The sequence below is a fragment of the Moschus berezovskii genome, chromosome 7 (assembly GCF_049115385.1).
Source record: "Moschus berezovskii isolate FMDL1 chromosome 7, NW_MosBer_1.0, whole genome shotgun sequence".
NCBI classification, from domain to species: domain Eukaryota; kingdom Metazoa; phylum Chordata; class Mammalia; order Artiodactyla; family Moschidae; genus Moschus; species Moschus berezovskii.
Genome location: NC_142466.1, coordinates 25,923,479 through 25,941,295, shown reverse-complemented (window position 1 = coordinate 25,941,295; position 17,817 = coordinate 25,923,479). Strand labels below are relative to the sequence as shown.

Genomic DNA, 17,817 nt, shown 5'->3' with positions numbered 1-17,817 from the left:
CAGGGAGCCTGATGTGCTGTAGCTCATGGGGTCGCAAAGATTTGGACATGACTAAACAACTGAATTGAACTGAACTGAAAGCAATATAAGCACAGTAATTTAATAAAGACCATGAATGAAGTTAGTATGTTTCAAGAATTTTTGGTGAGATGAACCTTAAGTCATTGGGAAATGATAGATGCCAATGATACTGTTATCCTGTAATTTTTAACAGGAAGTTCAAATTTAGAAACTGGGAGATATTAATGTTCAGGTCTTCCTCAAATATATTCAGATATATTCAACATTTCATTATTATAGTAACAACAACAAACAAGCACTCAGAGATCTACAGTGGGTGAAAGATTTGCAAATTATTTCTCCTTACCACTAATGAATCAACCTGCCAGTGTGGAAGAGACAGGAGGTGCAGTTTCAATCCCTGTGTAAGGAAGTTCCCCTGGAGGAGTAAATGGCAACCCATTCCAATATTCTTGCCTGGAAAATCCCATGGACAAAGGAGCCTGGTGGACTATAGACCATAGGGCCGCAGAGAAGTGGACACAGCTGAGAAACTGAGCATGCACACATGTACCACTGAAGCAGGACCTATTTTCCTACCAATAAACTGTGGTGTTATTCTTTCCAAATAAGCTTCCAGAATAGAACAAAACAAAATAGAGCGGAAAGTTCATGTATTTTAGAGTTATCCAGGCCTCAGTTTTATTCCATGTTTTGCCACCACCGTCTGTAATCAAGAATATGTTGACAATAAACCCGCACTTACCATCTTTCCATTTATCTCCATGGTTATAGATGTCAGTTCCAATCAGATGGTATGAGTAAGGTTAGCCACCAGGGGAGTTTGTCATTGCCTAAATTAATTGTTGTGGGACCTTGAGTTAGATATTTTCCTGTTTCCTCATTCATAGTACTGAGGTCAATAACAATATTACTCAAAAGATTATTATGAGAGTTCAATTTGATAGTAGATGTAAAACACTAATTAAGATTTAATATACACATTAGAAGTATTCAATAAGAACAACTAGACTAAGACAATATCCAGCTCAATCATAGAACATAGATTTATGGAAAAATGATTGTGACAAATTTCAACTCAGTACTCATATTTTGGACGTGTGTGTATGTGTGTGTGTATGTGATATCATGATAAAGGTTAAATGCTATGTAATGTCAAAGATGCTAAAGCTGAAACTCCAATACTTTGGCCACCTCATGCAACGAGTTGACTCACTGGAAAAGACTCTGATGCTGGGAGGGATTGGGGGCGGGAGGAGAAGGGGACGACAGAGAATGAGATGGCTGGATGGCATCACCGACTCGATGGACATGAGTTTTTGTGAACTGTGGGAGTTAGTGATGGACAGGGAGGCCTGGTGTGCTGTGATTCACGGGGTTGCAAAGAGTCAGACACGACTGAGCGACTGAACTGAACTGAACTGAATGTTAAAGAAAATTTCCCACGTTGAACCTACTGATAAATATGGAAACAGTTACTAAATGAAAGATGGAAATAAAACAGCCCTAGATTTGAAAGTGATCTTGATTAAAGACATTAATGAGAGTTACCAGCCATGCATTCTTTTTTAAAATATGATCACAAAGAACTTTATTTATAATAAGTTGAACATGGATTGACATCATAGAAAAAAACAGGTTTAGAAAAGTGACAAGTTCTGTTCTGCAAGCATACATTTTTCATCTATTTCATCATTATCCTAAATGGAGTCTACACTATCATTAAATCGATTTCACTTTTTTTATTTAGCCTTTTTTAAAACAAAAGAACAGAAACCATACTTAAAATTTTATTGGTAATGGTTACACACATTAAGTCCATTTTTTGGATGCTTAGACTGATAGAATGAGAAATAAAACTACATCTTTATTACCTTTTCTGTAGAATCTTAGATTACCATTCTTCTTTGTTATTATGCAGTGTGTCATCTTTCATGTGCATTGCAACATACCAGCATTGCTTTCTGTCCACCTTCCAGTAAAATGTTTGCTTCTGTTGCCCTCAGGATATCAGAAAGGATCTTTACCAGAGAAACTAGTTCAGTTTTAGAATACTTTGACTTTATGACTGCAAAAGAGCTTTATTCCTGATTTTCTACTCGGAGTCAACATATAAGAGAATTATGAAAGACCTCCTGTGTCTATGTATTTATTTTCTGTCTCTGAAATCTTTTGCCTTCTCATCTGTTATCCCCATTAATTCTTCAAGTTTCTTCTCCAAGTAATTTTTTAATGACCTTCGTATTGCCTTCATTTTCCTCCGGTGAGAGATGCAAAAATGGAATCTAGAGAAATAAGATAATCCCCACTTAAATATTAGTAGCCCAATTCTTTAAAAATTTGTAACTATTTTTTTCTTCCTTTTTTGAATTTCTCTACAAGTGTTTTCCTCATACTTAATCACAATTCCTCCATTTCCTATGTTCCAACTTTTATCCCATCAAACTTTTATCTGTTTCATTCCTATTAGTAGGATATCCCAAAGTTTGAGATGACTTTTTTCCCCTTATTTCCATTGGAAGAAGGGGGAAGATTGGGCAGCCTATTTGCCAAAGAAATGCTTGACCCAGTGTGTGTTTGAAAGCAGGAAAACTCACAGTAGCAAAACACCTCCCAATATTACACCTTCTGCTAATAATATCAGAAATAGTCCAATTTCTCGATTCTCAGCCTTCTTTGGATCATCCTCTGGAGGAAAAAAAGGGGGAAAAAATGAGCTGGAGGGGAAAATTAGTAACTTGAGAGCTTCATCCATAAGACTCTTTTTACCTTAAAAATTGCTCTGTTCACTATTTATATCCTGTTCCCTGGTTTTTTTGCTCTTTCTTAGACCCCTAGGCTCTATAAAACATTTTCCTCTACTACCCCTAGCCTACTTTCTCCACCTTTAGGACACTTTTTCATTTCTAAGCTCTTCAGTGACCCAGTGCCCAATAATTCATTCTGGCACAAATTTTGTCCAGCATCTTAGCTCTTATTTGTAGCATTACCATAACCTACATAGAACATGATCAACAAATATTTGTTGACTAGATCAATGAGAAACTCCTTGATCCCTGGCCTTTCAAAGTGCCACACAACAATCTTTGTTACCTTGACAATATTCTCCTTTGAAACATCGAGAGGTGATGCGAAGACATGTCCAACAATCCAGGATAGGACCCTCAGTCACGACTGATGGAGAGAAGAAGAAAGATAGTTGGAAGGGGGCCATGGCATGGAGTTTCCTTAGCTTAGACACCAGTATGAATTAGATCTTGGGCATTTCCATTGGTTACATTGTTGTAACTTCTTCCCCTAGCCATCAATTTTAGAGATGGATCTCTAAATTTTAAAGATGGCTTAAAACTTTAAGCCCAATCTCTGGGAAGAAGTGGGGAGATAATGCCTCAGCTTATTTTGGGGCTATGGATTAAAAACTCTAGTACTGAAGGCCTCTGAGCACGTCAAGTTATATGGAGTGATTGAGATTTCATAAGCTTGATTTTGTTGTCACAAATCATTCCCCCTTGTAGCTGAGAGCTTTAGGAATTATGTTCTTAGCGTGACAAGTAGAGGTGATAAAGGAGACGGGAAAATATGCACTGAAACCTCCAGGCACTACATCTACCATACTTACCACAATCTTCAGAACAAGCTAAAAGAGAATCAGAAAGATCGAATGAGCTTAGAATCAACTTAAAGTTTGTCATGTTTGTCCTCAAGTTGTCTTTATTTGTTACCCATTACCTTCCAGCCACCCCTCCACCCATTCTGGATTATTTTAATGTGAATCCCTGTTCCTCCTCTCACCACTCATTTCCTATTCCTTTCACATATTTTCAGTGCTGTTAGATATACATCTGATATTACCAACTTCAGAGAATTTCTTTAATAGATTTTCCAGTTTGGAGTCCAGGTTTTTGCGGATATCGAGAAGCCTGCCTTGAAGGATAAAGACACCTGAAAAGGGGTGGAATGGACATCAGAAAAGAGAGGTGGCCTTTCCCTTCATAATTTAATCCTAATTGTTTTGCCTTGTTTCCCCCAGTGAATGGTTCTCAAACTTGCTTGGGCAATACATTTTTTTAACATTGAAGCAGTACCTCACCTTTCCATGTTTCCTTGCTCAGTTTATCAAGTTCGATCTTCAGCCATGTTCTCAAATCGACAACCTTTTGAACAGCTAGAGAGGAGGGGTAAAGGAACATGTGGGGATTAATTACATTTACAGAGGAAATTACATAGCCCCAGGTACTCTCCTCCCTACCTTCCTTCTCTCTTTAGCTCCCAAAATTCTTAGGGGCTTAGGCTTCCCTCACCCAACACCCGAAGCATCTTGTCCCTGTGGGAGACCATGAAGCTTAAACGGATCATCTCCTTCATCTGCCGTTCAAGCATATGAGTTCGACCAGGGACTTCTGGGGGTACCAGCTTTCCAAGCAAGGATTTAACTTCCTCGATGAATTTGGGGTCACATTCCAAACAGCCTTTGACCCCATGGAAGGCTGCCAGGGACAGGGGCAGGAGCAGGAGCAGCCACAGGTCTCCCATGTCCTTGCCCCGACTGCCCTTGCCCCAACAGCAGGTTGTCCTGGCAACTGGTTCACCTAGTTCCCTTTCCTTCAAAACTCCAGCAATGAGAACCTCGTCTTGGGTAGTCTGACTCCACCTTTCCCTCTGTTTCCATATCACTTCTAGGCAATCTCATTTTTCTAAGGATCTTTGGTTGTTTTCTGACTTTTGCCCTTCATTCTAGAGAGAGGGAACTACCAGCTGGGGAGTAGATACCTGAGTTCTGAGTGTGGAACCCAGAATGAGAGAAAGGAGTCTTGAGCTCACACAAGCAGAGTTCTGTGCAGGGAGACAGCTCAGAAAATAGCTGTTAACCCTTTCTCTTACTTGTATTCTTAGTAAATGCCCACACCCCTCCTGATCGTTTAAGTAGTATCATAATATCAGTGGATATTGAGAGAGATATCTTAGGACCTTAGTTTGTTTAACCCAAGCTCTGCTTTAATAAAAGAGGTAAGAAAACCCAGAATGTTGATTTGCTTAGGGCCCCAATCCTTTATGGTAGCAGTATTGTTGAAAATTGAAACGGGAGTCTACATATAATTATCATAGATAATAATGGTTTTGATACAATTGATATTTTCTTAGAAATTTAGACTACATTTGTCAGCAGGAATATTTCTCCAGCCATGCTATATAACCTATTTAGATATCGTTCTTCTTTTAGAGAACCTGGAACCAGAAGACTAGAAACATCAGTTGAGGAATACATGGTGATAAGTGAGACTCCAGTAAAATTCATGGTCCTTTAACAGGCACCTTTTGAATGTGCTCATGATAAAGTGTGTAACTTATAACCAGCCATTTCCATGGAAAATGACCTAATAAACATGTTTCTCCTTTAGTTTAAAGCTTTTTGAATAAGAATTGTCTTTCTTATATGAAGAAATGAATGTTGCTTTGTAGACTTTCCAGACTAGTTACCTCTTTTCTAATATATTGCATGTATGGCTGTGACTCCCTGGAGACTAGGAAACCCTGGGATCCTCAGAGGTTGGTGGTAGACTTGAAACCTAAGGTATGGAAAAGTCCTGGAGTAGAAGATAGTGAAGGAAGTTAAAAGAACTACCACTAATAATGTGCTTTCCATGTGCCCAACTTTGTGCTGGAAACTCTTTAGATAGAATCTCCAAGTCCTCATGGAACAGCAAGACTCTGAGAGATTATTCCCATTTTATAGATAAGAAACTGAGGATCAAAATAATTGAGTGATTAGGGATCTGGATTCAAACTCATGTCTGCTTAACTTCAAACTCTATATACATTAACTATTGCCTCTCAAAATATTCTGGAATAATACAGAAAGCAGTCTCTTGGAATTTGATAAATTGGAAGATGGGGGTTGTTTAATTCAAATTCTTTCATGTTCAAAAACTGGCCCTTCTTTTATCTGGCTTTATGTTCCCTTGGCTCAATGATCTCATCTTTCAATGACCCACAAAGGATTTTCAAAGGCTGAGGTCTGAAGGTATGTGTGTTAATGGGATTAAAGTAACTTTGGAAACCAAAGTTGGAGACTAAAAAGGTTAAGAAACTTGGCAGGCAGGTGGCCAAGAAAAAGCTATTATTCAAAAGAGAAAAATACATGTTATAGTTATCTTCCAGTTAACAAGACATGCTTTTCATTTTGGATTGGATTCGTAATGCTCTGTCATACTACTGAATAACTCTACCTCATTCCATGGCTTATCTTCTTGACTCTGACCTAGTAGCCCATCTACCATTTTATTTTTGCTTTACCTTTCCAGCTTAATTTGCAATCTAAGACTTTTAGGAAGAGAGAAAAAATAATTTGGCTTTTGTGTAGTCTTGGGAAGTTTGGAGATAGCAAGCCATTTCCTAAAAGAGACAGGCAGGGATTGTAATTGAAGGATGCATATAAAAGGAAAAATAGTGGAGGAAGTACCACCCTCATGAAGTAAACAGTAGGCGCATGACAACAGTGTGTGCCAAAGGTGAAGATTACACACGAAGGTCTGGGAAGACAGAACAGCACTGAGTCTGGAGCAATTTTTTATAGAGAGACTGAGTCCAGATGCATAATAACATATGCATTCATAATAGTTTACCAAATATATATTTGCCTGTTGGTGGCTCTTACACAGATAAAGTATTCATGGTCAGTGTTGTGTATTTTTTTGTTTTTGGTCACACAACACTATCAATGGGAGCTGTGGTCCCAACCCGTTTGGCACCAGAGACCGGTTTCATAGATGACAATTTTTCCACGGAACCTGGGAGAGGGAGATTTAGGTGGTAATTGGTGTGGTGAGGAGTGGCAGATGAAGCTTCCCTCTCTAGCAGGCTGTTTACCTCCTGCTGTGTGGCATGGACCCTAACAAGCTGCAGACCACTTCCTGTCTGAGGCTTGAGGCTGGGGGACCCCTGAATTAGAGAGTCCCTCTTTTAAGGGCTAGGATCCGTGGTGTTGTAACATTTGGCCTTGGTGTTGTAACATAATGCCCTGAGGTTTAAAATCTGAAGAACAGGTTGCATAAAGAAGAGCAAGAAGCTGTTACAGGAATTTGCCCACATTCTCTGGTAGATCCCAGATCCATACAAAAAATAAAAATAACAAATCTCTGTGGCTCAAGCTTCCTGCAGAGTTTATCTGTCCAGTTGTGCCCTGCTGCATTGCTTTTCTGATCACTTCACAGGATTTTTTTTACAAGTTTGGCAAATGACCTGGGTATTTCTCACTGTGAGGCGATATTAACCTCTTTCCTGATTGAAAACTGAGACTTGAAAGCTATTAATTGCTATTTGGCTATGTTGTAAATTATCTTTCTAGGTAGTATAGTAATCATAGGTTTAAATGTTTAAATAATTACTATGTGCCAGATATTTCACAGTAAAATAATTTCATTATTTTCTGTATTCCTGTTCATTGATATTCCATTGTTATGAAGCCAATGTCTCCATATTCCGCTCATCCTTTAGGAATAGTCATAAGGTTTGAGCCCAGACGTCTTTGAAGAAATCTCTACTTGGTAGGAAATCAAACTAAAACGTAGCTGATCTGATTAATAGGGATTGTGGGAAGAATGAGGGGAGAGAAGTAAAGGAAGCAGAGGACGTCCTTTACAATGTCTTCTCTCTGGGCAGGTACAGAAGGGAAGCTATGTTCGGTTAAAGGAAATAATGAGAGAAGAGGAGTTTTTGCCCTGCACCCTTTAGTGGCTCTGAAAGCCATACCATTGCCCACACGTGGACAGTAGAAGCCAAGGAAAAGCCTGTAGGACTGGGTAATAGAAGGTACTCCTGAGGCAATGACATTTCCCATATGGCATATGAAAAGGAGTATGTTCCTACTGGCTACAGGGCAAGGGTATATAAGTGAACTCAGGATCTGGGGGAACCTGTCAGTGTGTATCATTAAAGCTCTAGGTAAAGGGTCCCTTGTCTAAGATCTGGATAGCAAGCTACCAGGTCAGGAAAGGAAGAGGAATCTGCAGCAAGCCCTCTGGCCTTGCTGGGACCAAATTGTTAGGAAAAGCCACTAGACCCCGAGGAAATAGAGAACAGATTCAAAGTGTTCCACATGCAGTTTCTCAGCAAACACTACAAGCAGATCAAAAGTGAGGTGGTACCAACCTTACCTTAAAGATACCAAAACATTGTCAGAGAATGGAGCAGATATCCTCAAAGTTAAAAAAAAAAAATCATGCAAGGGAATACACATCAGAGAAGCAAGTTACTGTCTACTTCACTAAGAAGGAAAATGCAGGGGTTTTAAGTACTAGAAATAGTTCATTTTAATGTATTGGGTAAGATGGGTTGAGTCCATAGTTAAACTCATAGTTTGTTAAAACAGGCTGGATTTTCAATGATTAGGAAGGTATTTTTCAGTTTATTTTTTTAATTGGAAGATAATTGCCTTACAATGTCGTGTTAGTTTCTGCTGTGCAACAATCTGAATCAACTATAAGTACACATACAAGTACACATACTTCCCCTTGCTCTTGAACCTCCCTTAGCTCCTCATCCCACCCTTCTAGGTCATCACAAAGCATCAAGACTGAAGCGACTTAGCAGCAGCAGCAAGTTGAGCTCCCTACGCTATACAGCAGCTTCCCACTAGCTGTCTGTGTTGCACATGATAGTGTGTATATGTCAATGATACTCTCTCTGTTTGTCCCCCCACTCCTTACTCTGCTGAGTCCACAAGTCCGTTCTCTGTATCTGTATCTCCGTTCCTGCCCTGCAAATAGGTTCATCAGTACCATTTTTCAAGATTCCACATATATTTGCTAACATGCAATATTTCTTTTTCTGACCTCTTCACTATGTTTGACAGACTCTAGATTCATCCACATCACTGCAAATGACCCAATTTCATTCTTCTTAATGGCTTAGTGATATTCCATTGTATATATATACCACAACTTCTTTATCTGTTCATGGACATCTAAGTTACTTACATGTCCTGATTATTGTAAATAATGCTGCTGTGATCATTGGCATAGCTTCCTGGGGAGCTCAGCTGGTAAAAAATCTGCCTATAATGCAAGAGACCCTGGTTCGATTCCTGGGTTGGTAAGTTACCCTGGAGAAGGGATAGGATACCCAATCCAGTATTCTTGGGTTTCCTTGGTGACTCAGACAGTAAAGAATCCACCTGCCATGTGGGTTTGATCCCTGGGTTGGAAAGATCCCCTGGAGGGTGGCACTGAAACCCACTCTAGTATTCTTGCTTGGAGAATCTGCACGAACAGAGGAGCCTGGCAGGCTACTTTCCACAGGATTGCAGAGTCAGACATGACTAAGTGACTAAGCACACACCACATGAACATTGGGGTGCATGTATCTTTTCAAATTAGTGCTTTTGGTTTTTTTGGATATGTACCCAGGAATAGAATTGCAGGGTCATATGGTAATTCTTCTTTTAGTTTTCTTTTGAGAAACCTCCATACTGTTTTTCACAGTAACTGCACCAGTTTGCACTCCTACCAACAGAAGAATCCTCCACATCCTCACCAATATTTGTTATTTGTAGTCTTTTTGATAGCCATTCTGACAAGTGTAAGGTGACATTTTATTGTGGTTTTGATTTGCATTTCCCTGATGATTAGCAGTGTTAAGTATATTTTCATGTGGCCATCTGTTGGTCATCTGCATGACCTCTTTAGGAAAATGTTCTTTCAGATCTTCTATTTTTCAATCAGGTTTTTTTTTTTTTTCTTTGACGTCAAGTTGTATGAGCTGTTTATATATATCAGCCTCTAATAGGTCATATTATTTGCAAATACTTTCTCCCATTCAGTAGGATTTTTAATTTTGTCAATGGTTTCCATTGTTGAGCAAAAGCTTTTAAGTTTAATTAGGTCCTACTTATTTATTTTTGCTTTTATTTCCTTTGCTTTAGGAGACAGATTCAAAAAAATATTTCTATGATTTATGTCAAAAAGTGTTCTGCCTATGTTTTCTTCTAGGAATTTTATGGTTTGTTGTTTTACATTTAGGCCTTTAATCCACTTAGAGTTTATTGTATATGGTGTGAGAAAATGTTCTTATTGTTTTCCTTTACATGTAGCTTTCCAGTGTTCCTAGCACCACTTATTAAAGAGACTGTCTTTTCTCCATTGTATAGTCTTGCTTCCGTTTTGTAGATTAATTGAAGATAAGTATGTGCATTGTCCCATGTATACTTGAAAAGAATGTGTCATCTGCTGCTTTCAAGTGGAATGCTCTTTGTATATCAATTAAGCCCCCTGCTCTAATGTGTCATTTAAGGCCAATATTTTCCTATTGATTTTCTGTCTGGATGATCAGTCCATTGATATAAGTAGGGTGTTAAAGTCTACCACTATTATTATGTTACTGTTAATTTCTCCTTTTACTTCTGTTAATATTTATATTATATATTTAGGTGCTCTTGTGTTGGGTGCATAAATATTTACGATTGTTGTATCTTCTTGGATTGATCCCTTGATCGTATTTAGTATCCTTCTTTGTCTTTTTTAAGTCTTTGTTTAAATATCTATTTCCTTTGATATAATGGCCACCTCATGTGAAGAGTTGACTCATTGGAAAAGACCCTGATACTGGGAGGAATTGGGGGCAGGAGGAGAAGGGGACGACAGAGGATGAGATGGCTTGATGGCATCACTGACTCGATGGACATGAGTTTGGGTAAACCCTAAGAGTTGGTGATGGACAGGGAGGCCTGGCGTGCTGTGATTCATGGGGTCACAAAGAGTCGGACATGACTGAGCGACTGAACTGAACTGAAGTATTGCTACTCAGGGTTTCTTTTGATTTCCATTTGTACTGAGTGACTTTTTTCATCCCCTCACTTTCAGTCTATGTATATTTTTAGATCTGAAGTGAATCTCTTGTAGGCAGCCTCTATATGGGCCATGTTTTTGTATTCATCTAGCTACTCTTTTTCCCCCTCTTATTCTGTTCCCCTGTGATTTGATGACTATCTTTAATGTTATGTTTGGATTCCTCTTCCTTTTTAGTGTGTGTGTGTATATATATACATATATATATATATATATGTATTATAGATTTTGTTTTTGAGTACCATGAGGTTTTTATGTAGCATTCTCTCTGTAAATGTGATTGTTTTAAATTGCTTATCTCTTAATTTCAAATGCATTTTCAAAACCCTCAATTTACACTATCCTCCCCTTGTGATTGCTGTCTTTTTCTGTCATATATTACTCTACTTGTTTTATATATCCCTTAATTGCTTATTGTGGATATAGATGATTTTACTACTTCTGTCTTTATACTTTCTATTAGCTTTGTATGCAGATGATTTTCTACCTTTAGTATAGGTTTGCCTTTGTGTATGTTGTTGTTGTTCAGTTGCTCAGTTCAGTTCAGTTCCGTCGCTCAGTCGTGTCTGACTCTTTGTGACCCCATGAATCACAACACGCCAGGCCTCCCTGTCCATCACCAACTCCTGGAGTTCACTAAAACTCATGTCCATCAAGTCAGTGATGCCATCCAGCTATCTGATTCTCTGTTGTCCCCTTCTCCTCCTGCCCCCAATCCTTCCCAGCATCAGAGTCTTTTCCAGTGAGTCAACTCATTGCATGAGGTGGCCCAAGTATTGGAGTTTCAGCTTTAGCATCAGTCCTTCCAATGAACACCCAGGATTGATCTCCTCTAGAATGGACTGGTTGGATCTCCTCGCAGTCCAAGGGACTCTCAAGAGTCTTCTCCAGCACCACAGTTCAAAAGCATCAATTCTTCAGTGCTCAGCTTTCTTCACAGTCCAACTCTCACATCCATACATGACCACGGGAAAAACCATAGCCTTGACTAGACGGACCTTTGTTGCTCAGTCTTGTCTGATTCTTTGCGACCCCACGGACTGCAGCATGCCAGGCTTCCCTGTCCTTCACCATCTCCCAGAGCTTGCTCAAACTCATGTCCATTGAGTCAGTGATGCCATCCAACCATCTCATCCTCTGTCATCCCTGTCTTCTCCTGCCTTCTATGTTTCCCAGAATCAGTGTCTTTTCCAATAAGTCAGTTCTTCATATCAGATGGCCGAAGTATTGGAGCTCTAGCTTCAGCATCAGTCCTTCCAATGAATATTCAGGTTTGATTTTTCTTTAGGATCGACTGGTTTGATCTCCTTGCAGCCCATGGGATACTCAAGAGTCTTCAACACACAGTTCAAAAGCATCAATTCTTCAGTGCTCAGCTTTCTTTATGGTTCAACTCTCACATCCATACATGACTACCGGAGAAACCATAGCTTTGACTATGTGGACTTTTGTTGGCAAAGTAATATCTTTGCTTTTTAATATGTTATTTAGGTTGGTCATAACTTTTCTTCCAAGGAGCAAGTGTCTTTTAATTTCATGGCTACAATCACCATCTGCCCATTTTGGAGCCAAAGAAAATAAAGTCTGTCACTGTTTCCACTGTTTCCCCATCTATATGCCATGAAGTGATGAGACTGTATGCTATGAACTTAGTTTCTTTAACATTGAGTTTTAAGCCAGCTTTTTCACTCTCCATTTTCACCTTCATCAAGAGGCTCCTGGCAATCTTGATTCCAGCTTGTGCTTCATCCAGCCTGGCATTTTGCATGATTAACTCTGCATATAAGTTAAATAAACTGGATGAAAGTATCCAGGCTTGATGGACTCCTTTCCCAATTTTGAACCAGTCTGTTGTTCCATGTTCAGTTCTAACTCTTGTTTCTTGACCTGCGTACAGGTTTTTCAGGAGGCAGGTAATGTGATCTAGTATTCCATTCTCTTTAAGAGAAATTCTTAAGAATTCTTTAAGAATTTTCCTCAGTTTGTTGTGATACACACAGTCAAAGGCTTTAACATAGTCAATGAAACAGAAGTAGATTTTTTTTTTTTTTTATGCTCTTGTTTTTTCTGTGATTGAATGGATGTTGGCAATTTGATCTCTGGTTCCTCTGTTTTTTCTAAATCCAGCTTCTACATCTGAAAGTTCTCAGTACATGTACTGTTGAAGCCTAGCTTGGAGGATTTTGAGTGTGACCTTGCTAGCATGTGAAAAGAAAGTGAAGTAAAGGTTTGCCTTTACTGATAAGCATTTTTATTTCATAATTGTTTCTTGTTGTTGCCTTTTCTTTTTCATGTTGAAGTTCCTTTAGCATTTGTTTTAAAGTTCATTTGGTAGTGCTGAACTGTTTCAGCCTTTGCTTTTCTGTAAAACTTTTTCTCTCTCCACAAAAATGAATGAGAACCTTACTGTATAGAGTATTCTAGGTTGTAGGTTTCCCCCTTCCATCATTTTAAATACATTGTTCCAGCTGCTCTGGTCTGCAGAATTTCTGCTGAAAAGCCAGCTGATAGCCTTCGGGGAGCTTTCTTTTATGTTATTTGTTGATTTTTCACTGATGCTTTTAATAGTCTCTCTTTATTGTTAATTTTTTTTTCCTTTTAATTACAATATGTTTTGGTGTGTTCTTCTTTCAGTTAATCCTGTATGGGACTCTCTGTGCTTTCTGGACTTGACTGTTGCCTTTCCCAGATTAGGGATAGTTTCAGCTATTATATCTTCAGTATGTGCTCAGATCCTTTTTCTCTTCTGACTTCTGAGACTCCTGTAATGCGAATATTAGTGTGTTTGATATTGTGGCAGAGTCCCTTAAGCTGTCTTTATTTCTCTTCATTCTTTTTTTCTCCTTTCAGCTTCAGTGATTTACTGCTCCTCTGTCATTTAGGTCATTGATCGTTCCTCTTTCGTTTGCTTTAGTCTTGAGTCCTCATTTCATTTATCGTATTCATCTCTGTTTGGTTGTTCTTTATGTTTTCTAACTCTTATTAGAAACTTAACTTCTCATGCATGTTTTGCATGTTTTCTTCTCTTGAGTTCTTTTTTTTTTAAAGTAATTAATTTATTTTTTATTGGAGGCAAATTATTTTACAATATTATATTGGTTGGTTTTACCATATATTGACATGAGTTCGCCCCGGGTTTACATAAGTTCCCCCTCCTGAACCACCCTCCCACCTCCCTCCTCCCTTTATCCTCCCTCTGGGTCATCACCGCACACCAGCCCCGCGCATCCTATAACATGCATCGACCCTGAACTATGTGAAACGAATCATTAGTTCTCTTGAGTTCTTTGGTTATCTTATCATTACCCTGAACAGTTTCTCAGGTAGATTGCTTTCTCCATCTCACTTAGTTTTATCTTGTTCCTTTGTCTGGAATATGTTTCTCTTCTGCCTCATTTTGACTAAGTTGGTTTTGTATTTTTCCATCTTTGGCACGTTAGTTACATTTCCTGAACTTGGAGAAATGGCTTTATCTAGGAGTCATCCTATGTGTTTCTGCGGGGGACTCCTCTCTTTGTTCACTAGAGCTATATACTCTAGGGGTTGTACTATTAAGGTCTGCATTGGTCTATTTATTGTAACGAACTGGCTATTTAGATTGTCTGGTAGGCTTGTTTGACTCCCAATCTGGCTGGTTGTCAGACTCTGCCTTGTGTGGACACTGCTGGCCACTGTTTGGCAGGGTCAAGTCATGAGACGCCTCACTGCAGAAGCCCGTGGAGCACTGGGACTAGTGTTGGTTTGCTGGGTGGAGTCAGGGTCCAGAAGACTCTAGATTTTGTTTCCTGCTTACTAATGGGTGAAGCTAGGTATTGGAATTAGTGCTGAACTACTGACAGGCAGATTCTACTTAAAAAATTACTAACATTTTGTGGGTGAGGCCTTGTGACCTAATGTATGACACCATGCACAGTTCTAATTCTGACACTCATAGAAACAGATTTCTCTAAAAGTACAAGGAAGGGGGCAACTCTTAGTTGAATTTGCCTACATGATCACTACCCTTTAATCTTGCTTGCTTGATTGCTAAGTCACTTCAGTCATGTCCGACTCTGTGTGACCCCATAGATGGAAGCCCACCAGGCTCCCCCGTCCCTGGGATTCTCCAGGCAAGAACACTGGAGTGGGTTGCCGTTTCCTTCTCCAAACCCTTTAATCTTATTGTTGATAATACCTTTTCATTAAACTCCCTCTAATTAATATCACAAAATTGCATTTGGACTTTTCTCAATTTGCAAAGTTGGAGAAGGAAATGGCAACCCACTCCAGTGTTCTTGCCTGGAGAATCCCAGGGATGGAGGAGCCTGGTAGGCTGCTGTCTATCAGGTCACATGGAGTCAGACATGACTGAAGCAACTTAGCAGTGGCAGCAGCAGCTATTTGTAGCTATTTGCACAGCACTATTTGTCATCTTGAAATGCGTGAGTTTCTCTTAATTTTTTAAAAATATGCTAAGTAATTATTTTCTGCTGAAATGCAGCCTCACTTTAGTACTTTAGTTCTGTTGGATTATTGATTCACTTACCAGAAATTTAATAAGTTCTGTTATATCTGGCAGGGGCTTCTGAAAAAGAGTCTCAAGAAAGTTTAGTGTCCACTTACTTACTACTTAAAACTATGATCAGAGAAAACTAACCAATCTGATCACATAGACCACAGCCTTGTCTAACTCAATGAAACTATGAGCCATGCCATGTAGGGCCACCTAAGACAGATGGGTCATGGTGGAAAGTTCTGACAAAACATGGTCCACTGGAGAAGGGAATGGCAAACCACTTCAGTATTCTTGCCTTGAGATCCCCATGAACAGTATGAAAAGGCAAAAATATAGGACACTGAAAGATGAACTCCCAGGTCAGTAGGTGCCCAATATGCTAGTGGAGATCAGTGGAGAAATAACTCCAAGAAGACTGACGAGATGAAGCCAAAGCAAAAACAACACCCAGTTGTGGATGTGACTAGTGATGGAGTTAAGGTCTGATGCTGTAAAGAGCAAGATTGCATAGGGACCTGGAAAGTTAGGTCCATGAATCAATGCAAATTAGAAGTGGTCAAAAGGAGATGGCAAGAGTAAACATCAACATTTTAGGGAATCAGCGAAATATAATGAATTGGAATGGGTGAATTTAACTCAGATGACCATTAAATCTACTAGTGTGGGGATGAATCCCTTAGAAGAAATGGAGTAGCCATCATAGTCAACAAAAGAATCCAAAATGCAGTACTTGGATGCAATCTCAAAAATGACAGAATTATCTCTGTTCGTTTCCAAGGCAAAGCATTCAATATCACAGTAATCCAAGTCTATGCCCCAACCAGGAATGCTGAAGAAGCTAAGTTGAATGGTTCTATGAAGACTTACAAGACCTTCTAGAACTAACATCCAAAAAACATGTCCTTTTCATTTTAGGGGACTGGAATGCAAAAATAGGAAGTCAAGAAATACCCGGAGTAGCAGGAAAATTTGGCCTTGGAATATAGAATGAAGTAGGGCAAAGGCTAATAGAGTTCTGCCAAGAGAAGGCACTGGTCATAGCAAACATTCTCTTCCAACAACACAAGAGAAGACTCTACACATGGACATCACCAGATGGTCAATACCAAAATCAGATTGATTATATTCTTTGCAGTCAATGTTGGAGAAGCTGTATACAGTCAGCAAAAACAAGACCAGGAACTGACTGTGGCTCAGATCATGAACTCTTTATTGCCAAATTCAGACTTAAATTGAAGAAAGTAGGGAAAACCACTAGACCATTCAGATATGACCTTAATCAAATCCTTAATGATTATACAGTGGAAGTGAGAAATACATTCAAGGGATTAGATCTGATAGAGTGCCTGAAGAATTATGGATGGAGGTTCATGACATACAGGAGGCAGGGGTCAAGACCATCCTCAAGAAAAAGAAATGCAAAAGGCAAAATAGTTTCTGAGGCAGCCTTAAAAATAGCTGTGAAGAGAAGCAACAGGCAAAGGAGAAAAGGAAATATATACCCATTTGAATGCAGAGTTCCAAAGAATAGCAAGGAGAGATAAGACAGCCTTCTTAAGTGAAAAGTGCAAAGAAATAGAGGTAAAAAATAGAATGGGAAACACTAGAGATCTCTTCAAGAAAAGTAACGATACCAAGGGAACACTTCACGCAAAGATGGGCACAATAAAGGACAGAAATGGTATGGACCCGACAGAAGCAGAAGGTATTAATAAGAGGTGGCAAAAATACACAGAAGAACTGTACCAAAAAGATCTTCATGACCCAGATAATCATGATGGTATGATCACTCTCCTAGGGCCAGACTTGCTGGAATGCGAATTCAAGTGGGCCTTAGGAAGCATCATTACAAAAAAAGCTAGTGGAGGTGATGGGACTCCAGTTGAGCTATTTCAAATGCTTAAAGATGATGCTGTGAAAGTGCTACACTCAATATGCCAGCAAACTGGGAAAACTTAGCAGTGGCCACAGGACTGGAAAAAGTTTGTTTTCATTCCAATTCCAAAGAAAGGCAATGCCAAAGAATGCTCAAACATTTGCACAATTGCATTCATCTCACATGCTAGCAAAGTAATGCTCAAAATTCTCCAAGCCAGGCTTCAAAAATCTGTGAACTGTGAACTTCCAGATGTTCCAGCTGGATTCAGAAAACCAGAGGAACCAGAGATCAAATTGCCAACATCCATTGGGTCGTTTGGAGAAGGCAATGGCAAGCCACTCCAGTACTCTTGACTAGAAAATCCCATGGATGGAGGAGCCTGGTAGGCTGCGGTCCGTGGGGTCGCTAAGGGTCGGACACGACTGAGCGACTTCACTTTCACTTTTCACTTTCACACATTGGAGAAGGAAATGGCAACCCACTCCAGTGTTCTTGCCTGGAGAATCTCAGGGACGGGGGAGCCTGGTGGGCTTCCGTCTATGGGGTCGCACAGAGTCAGACATGACTGAAGTGACTTAGCA

General features: G+C 39.5%; 1 protein-coding gene across 2 annotated transcripts; it reads right to left on the bottom strand.

Moving 5' to 3' along the window:
• Positions 1–2,170: 2,170 nt before the first annotated feature.
• Positions 2,171–4,554, bottom strand: IZUMO3 (IZUMO family member 3). Of its 2 annotated transcripts, XM_055428164.2 has the most exons (7): positions 4,323–4,554; positions 4,112–4,186; positions 3,874–3,963; positions 3,641–3,658; positions 3,115–3,195; positions 2,619–2,709; positions 2,171–2,306 (listed from the first exon to the last, which is right to left on the bottom strand). In XM_055428164.2, the coding sequence occupies exons 1-7, from the start codon at positions 4,552–4,554 to the stop codon at positions 2,171–2,173; spliced, it is 723 nt and encodes a 240-aa protein (XP_055284139.2). The 2 variants fall into 2 exon arrangements, with proteins under 2 accessions (XP_055284139.2, XP_088693783.1); XM_088837657.1 differs by lacking the exon at positions 3,641–3,658.
• Positions 4,555–17,817: the final 13,263 nt, after the last annotated feature.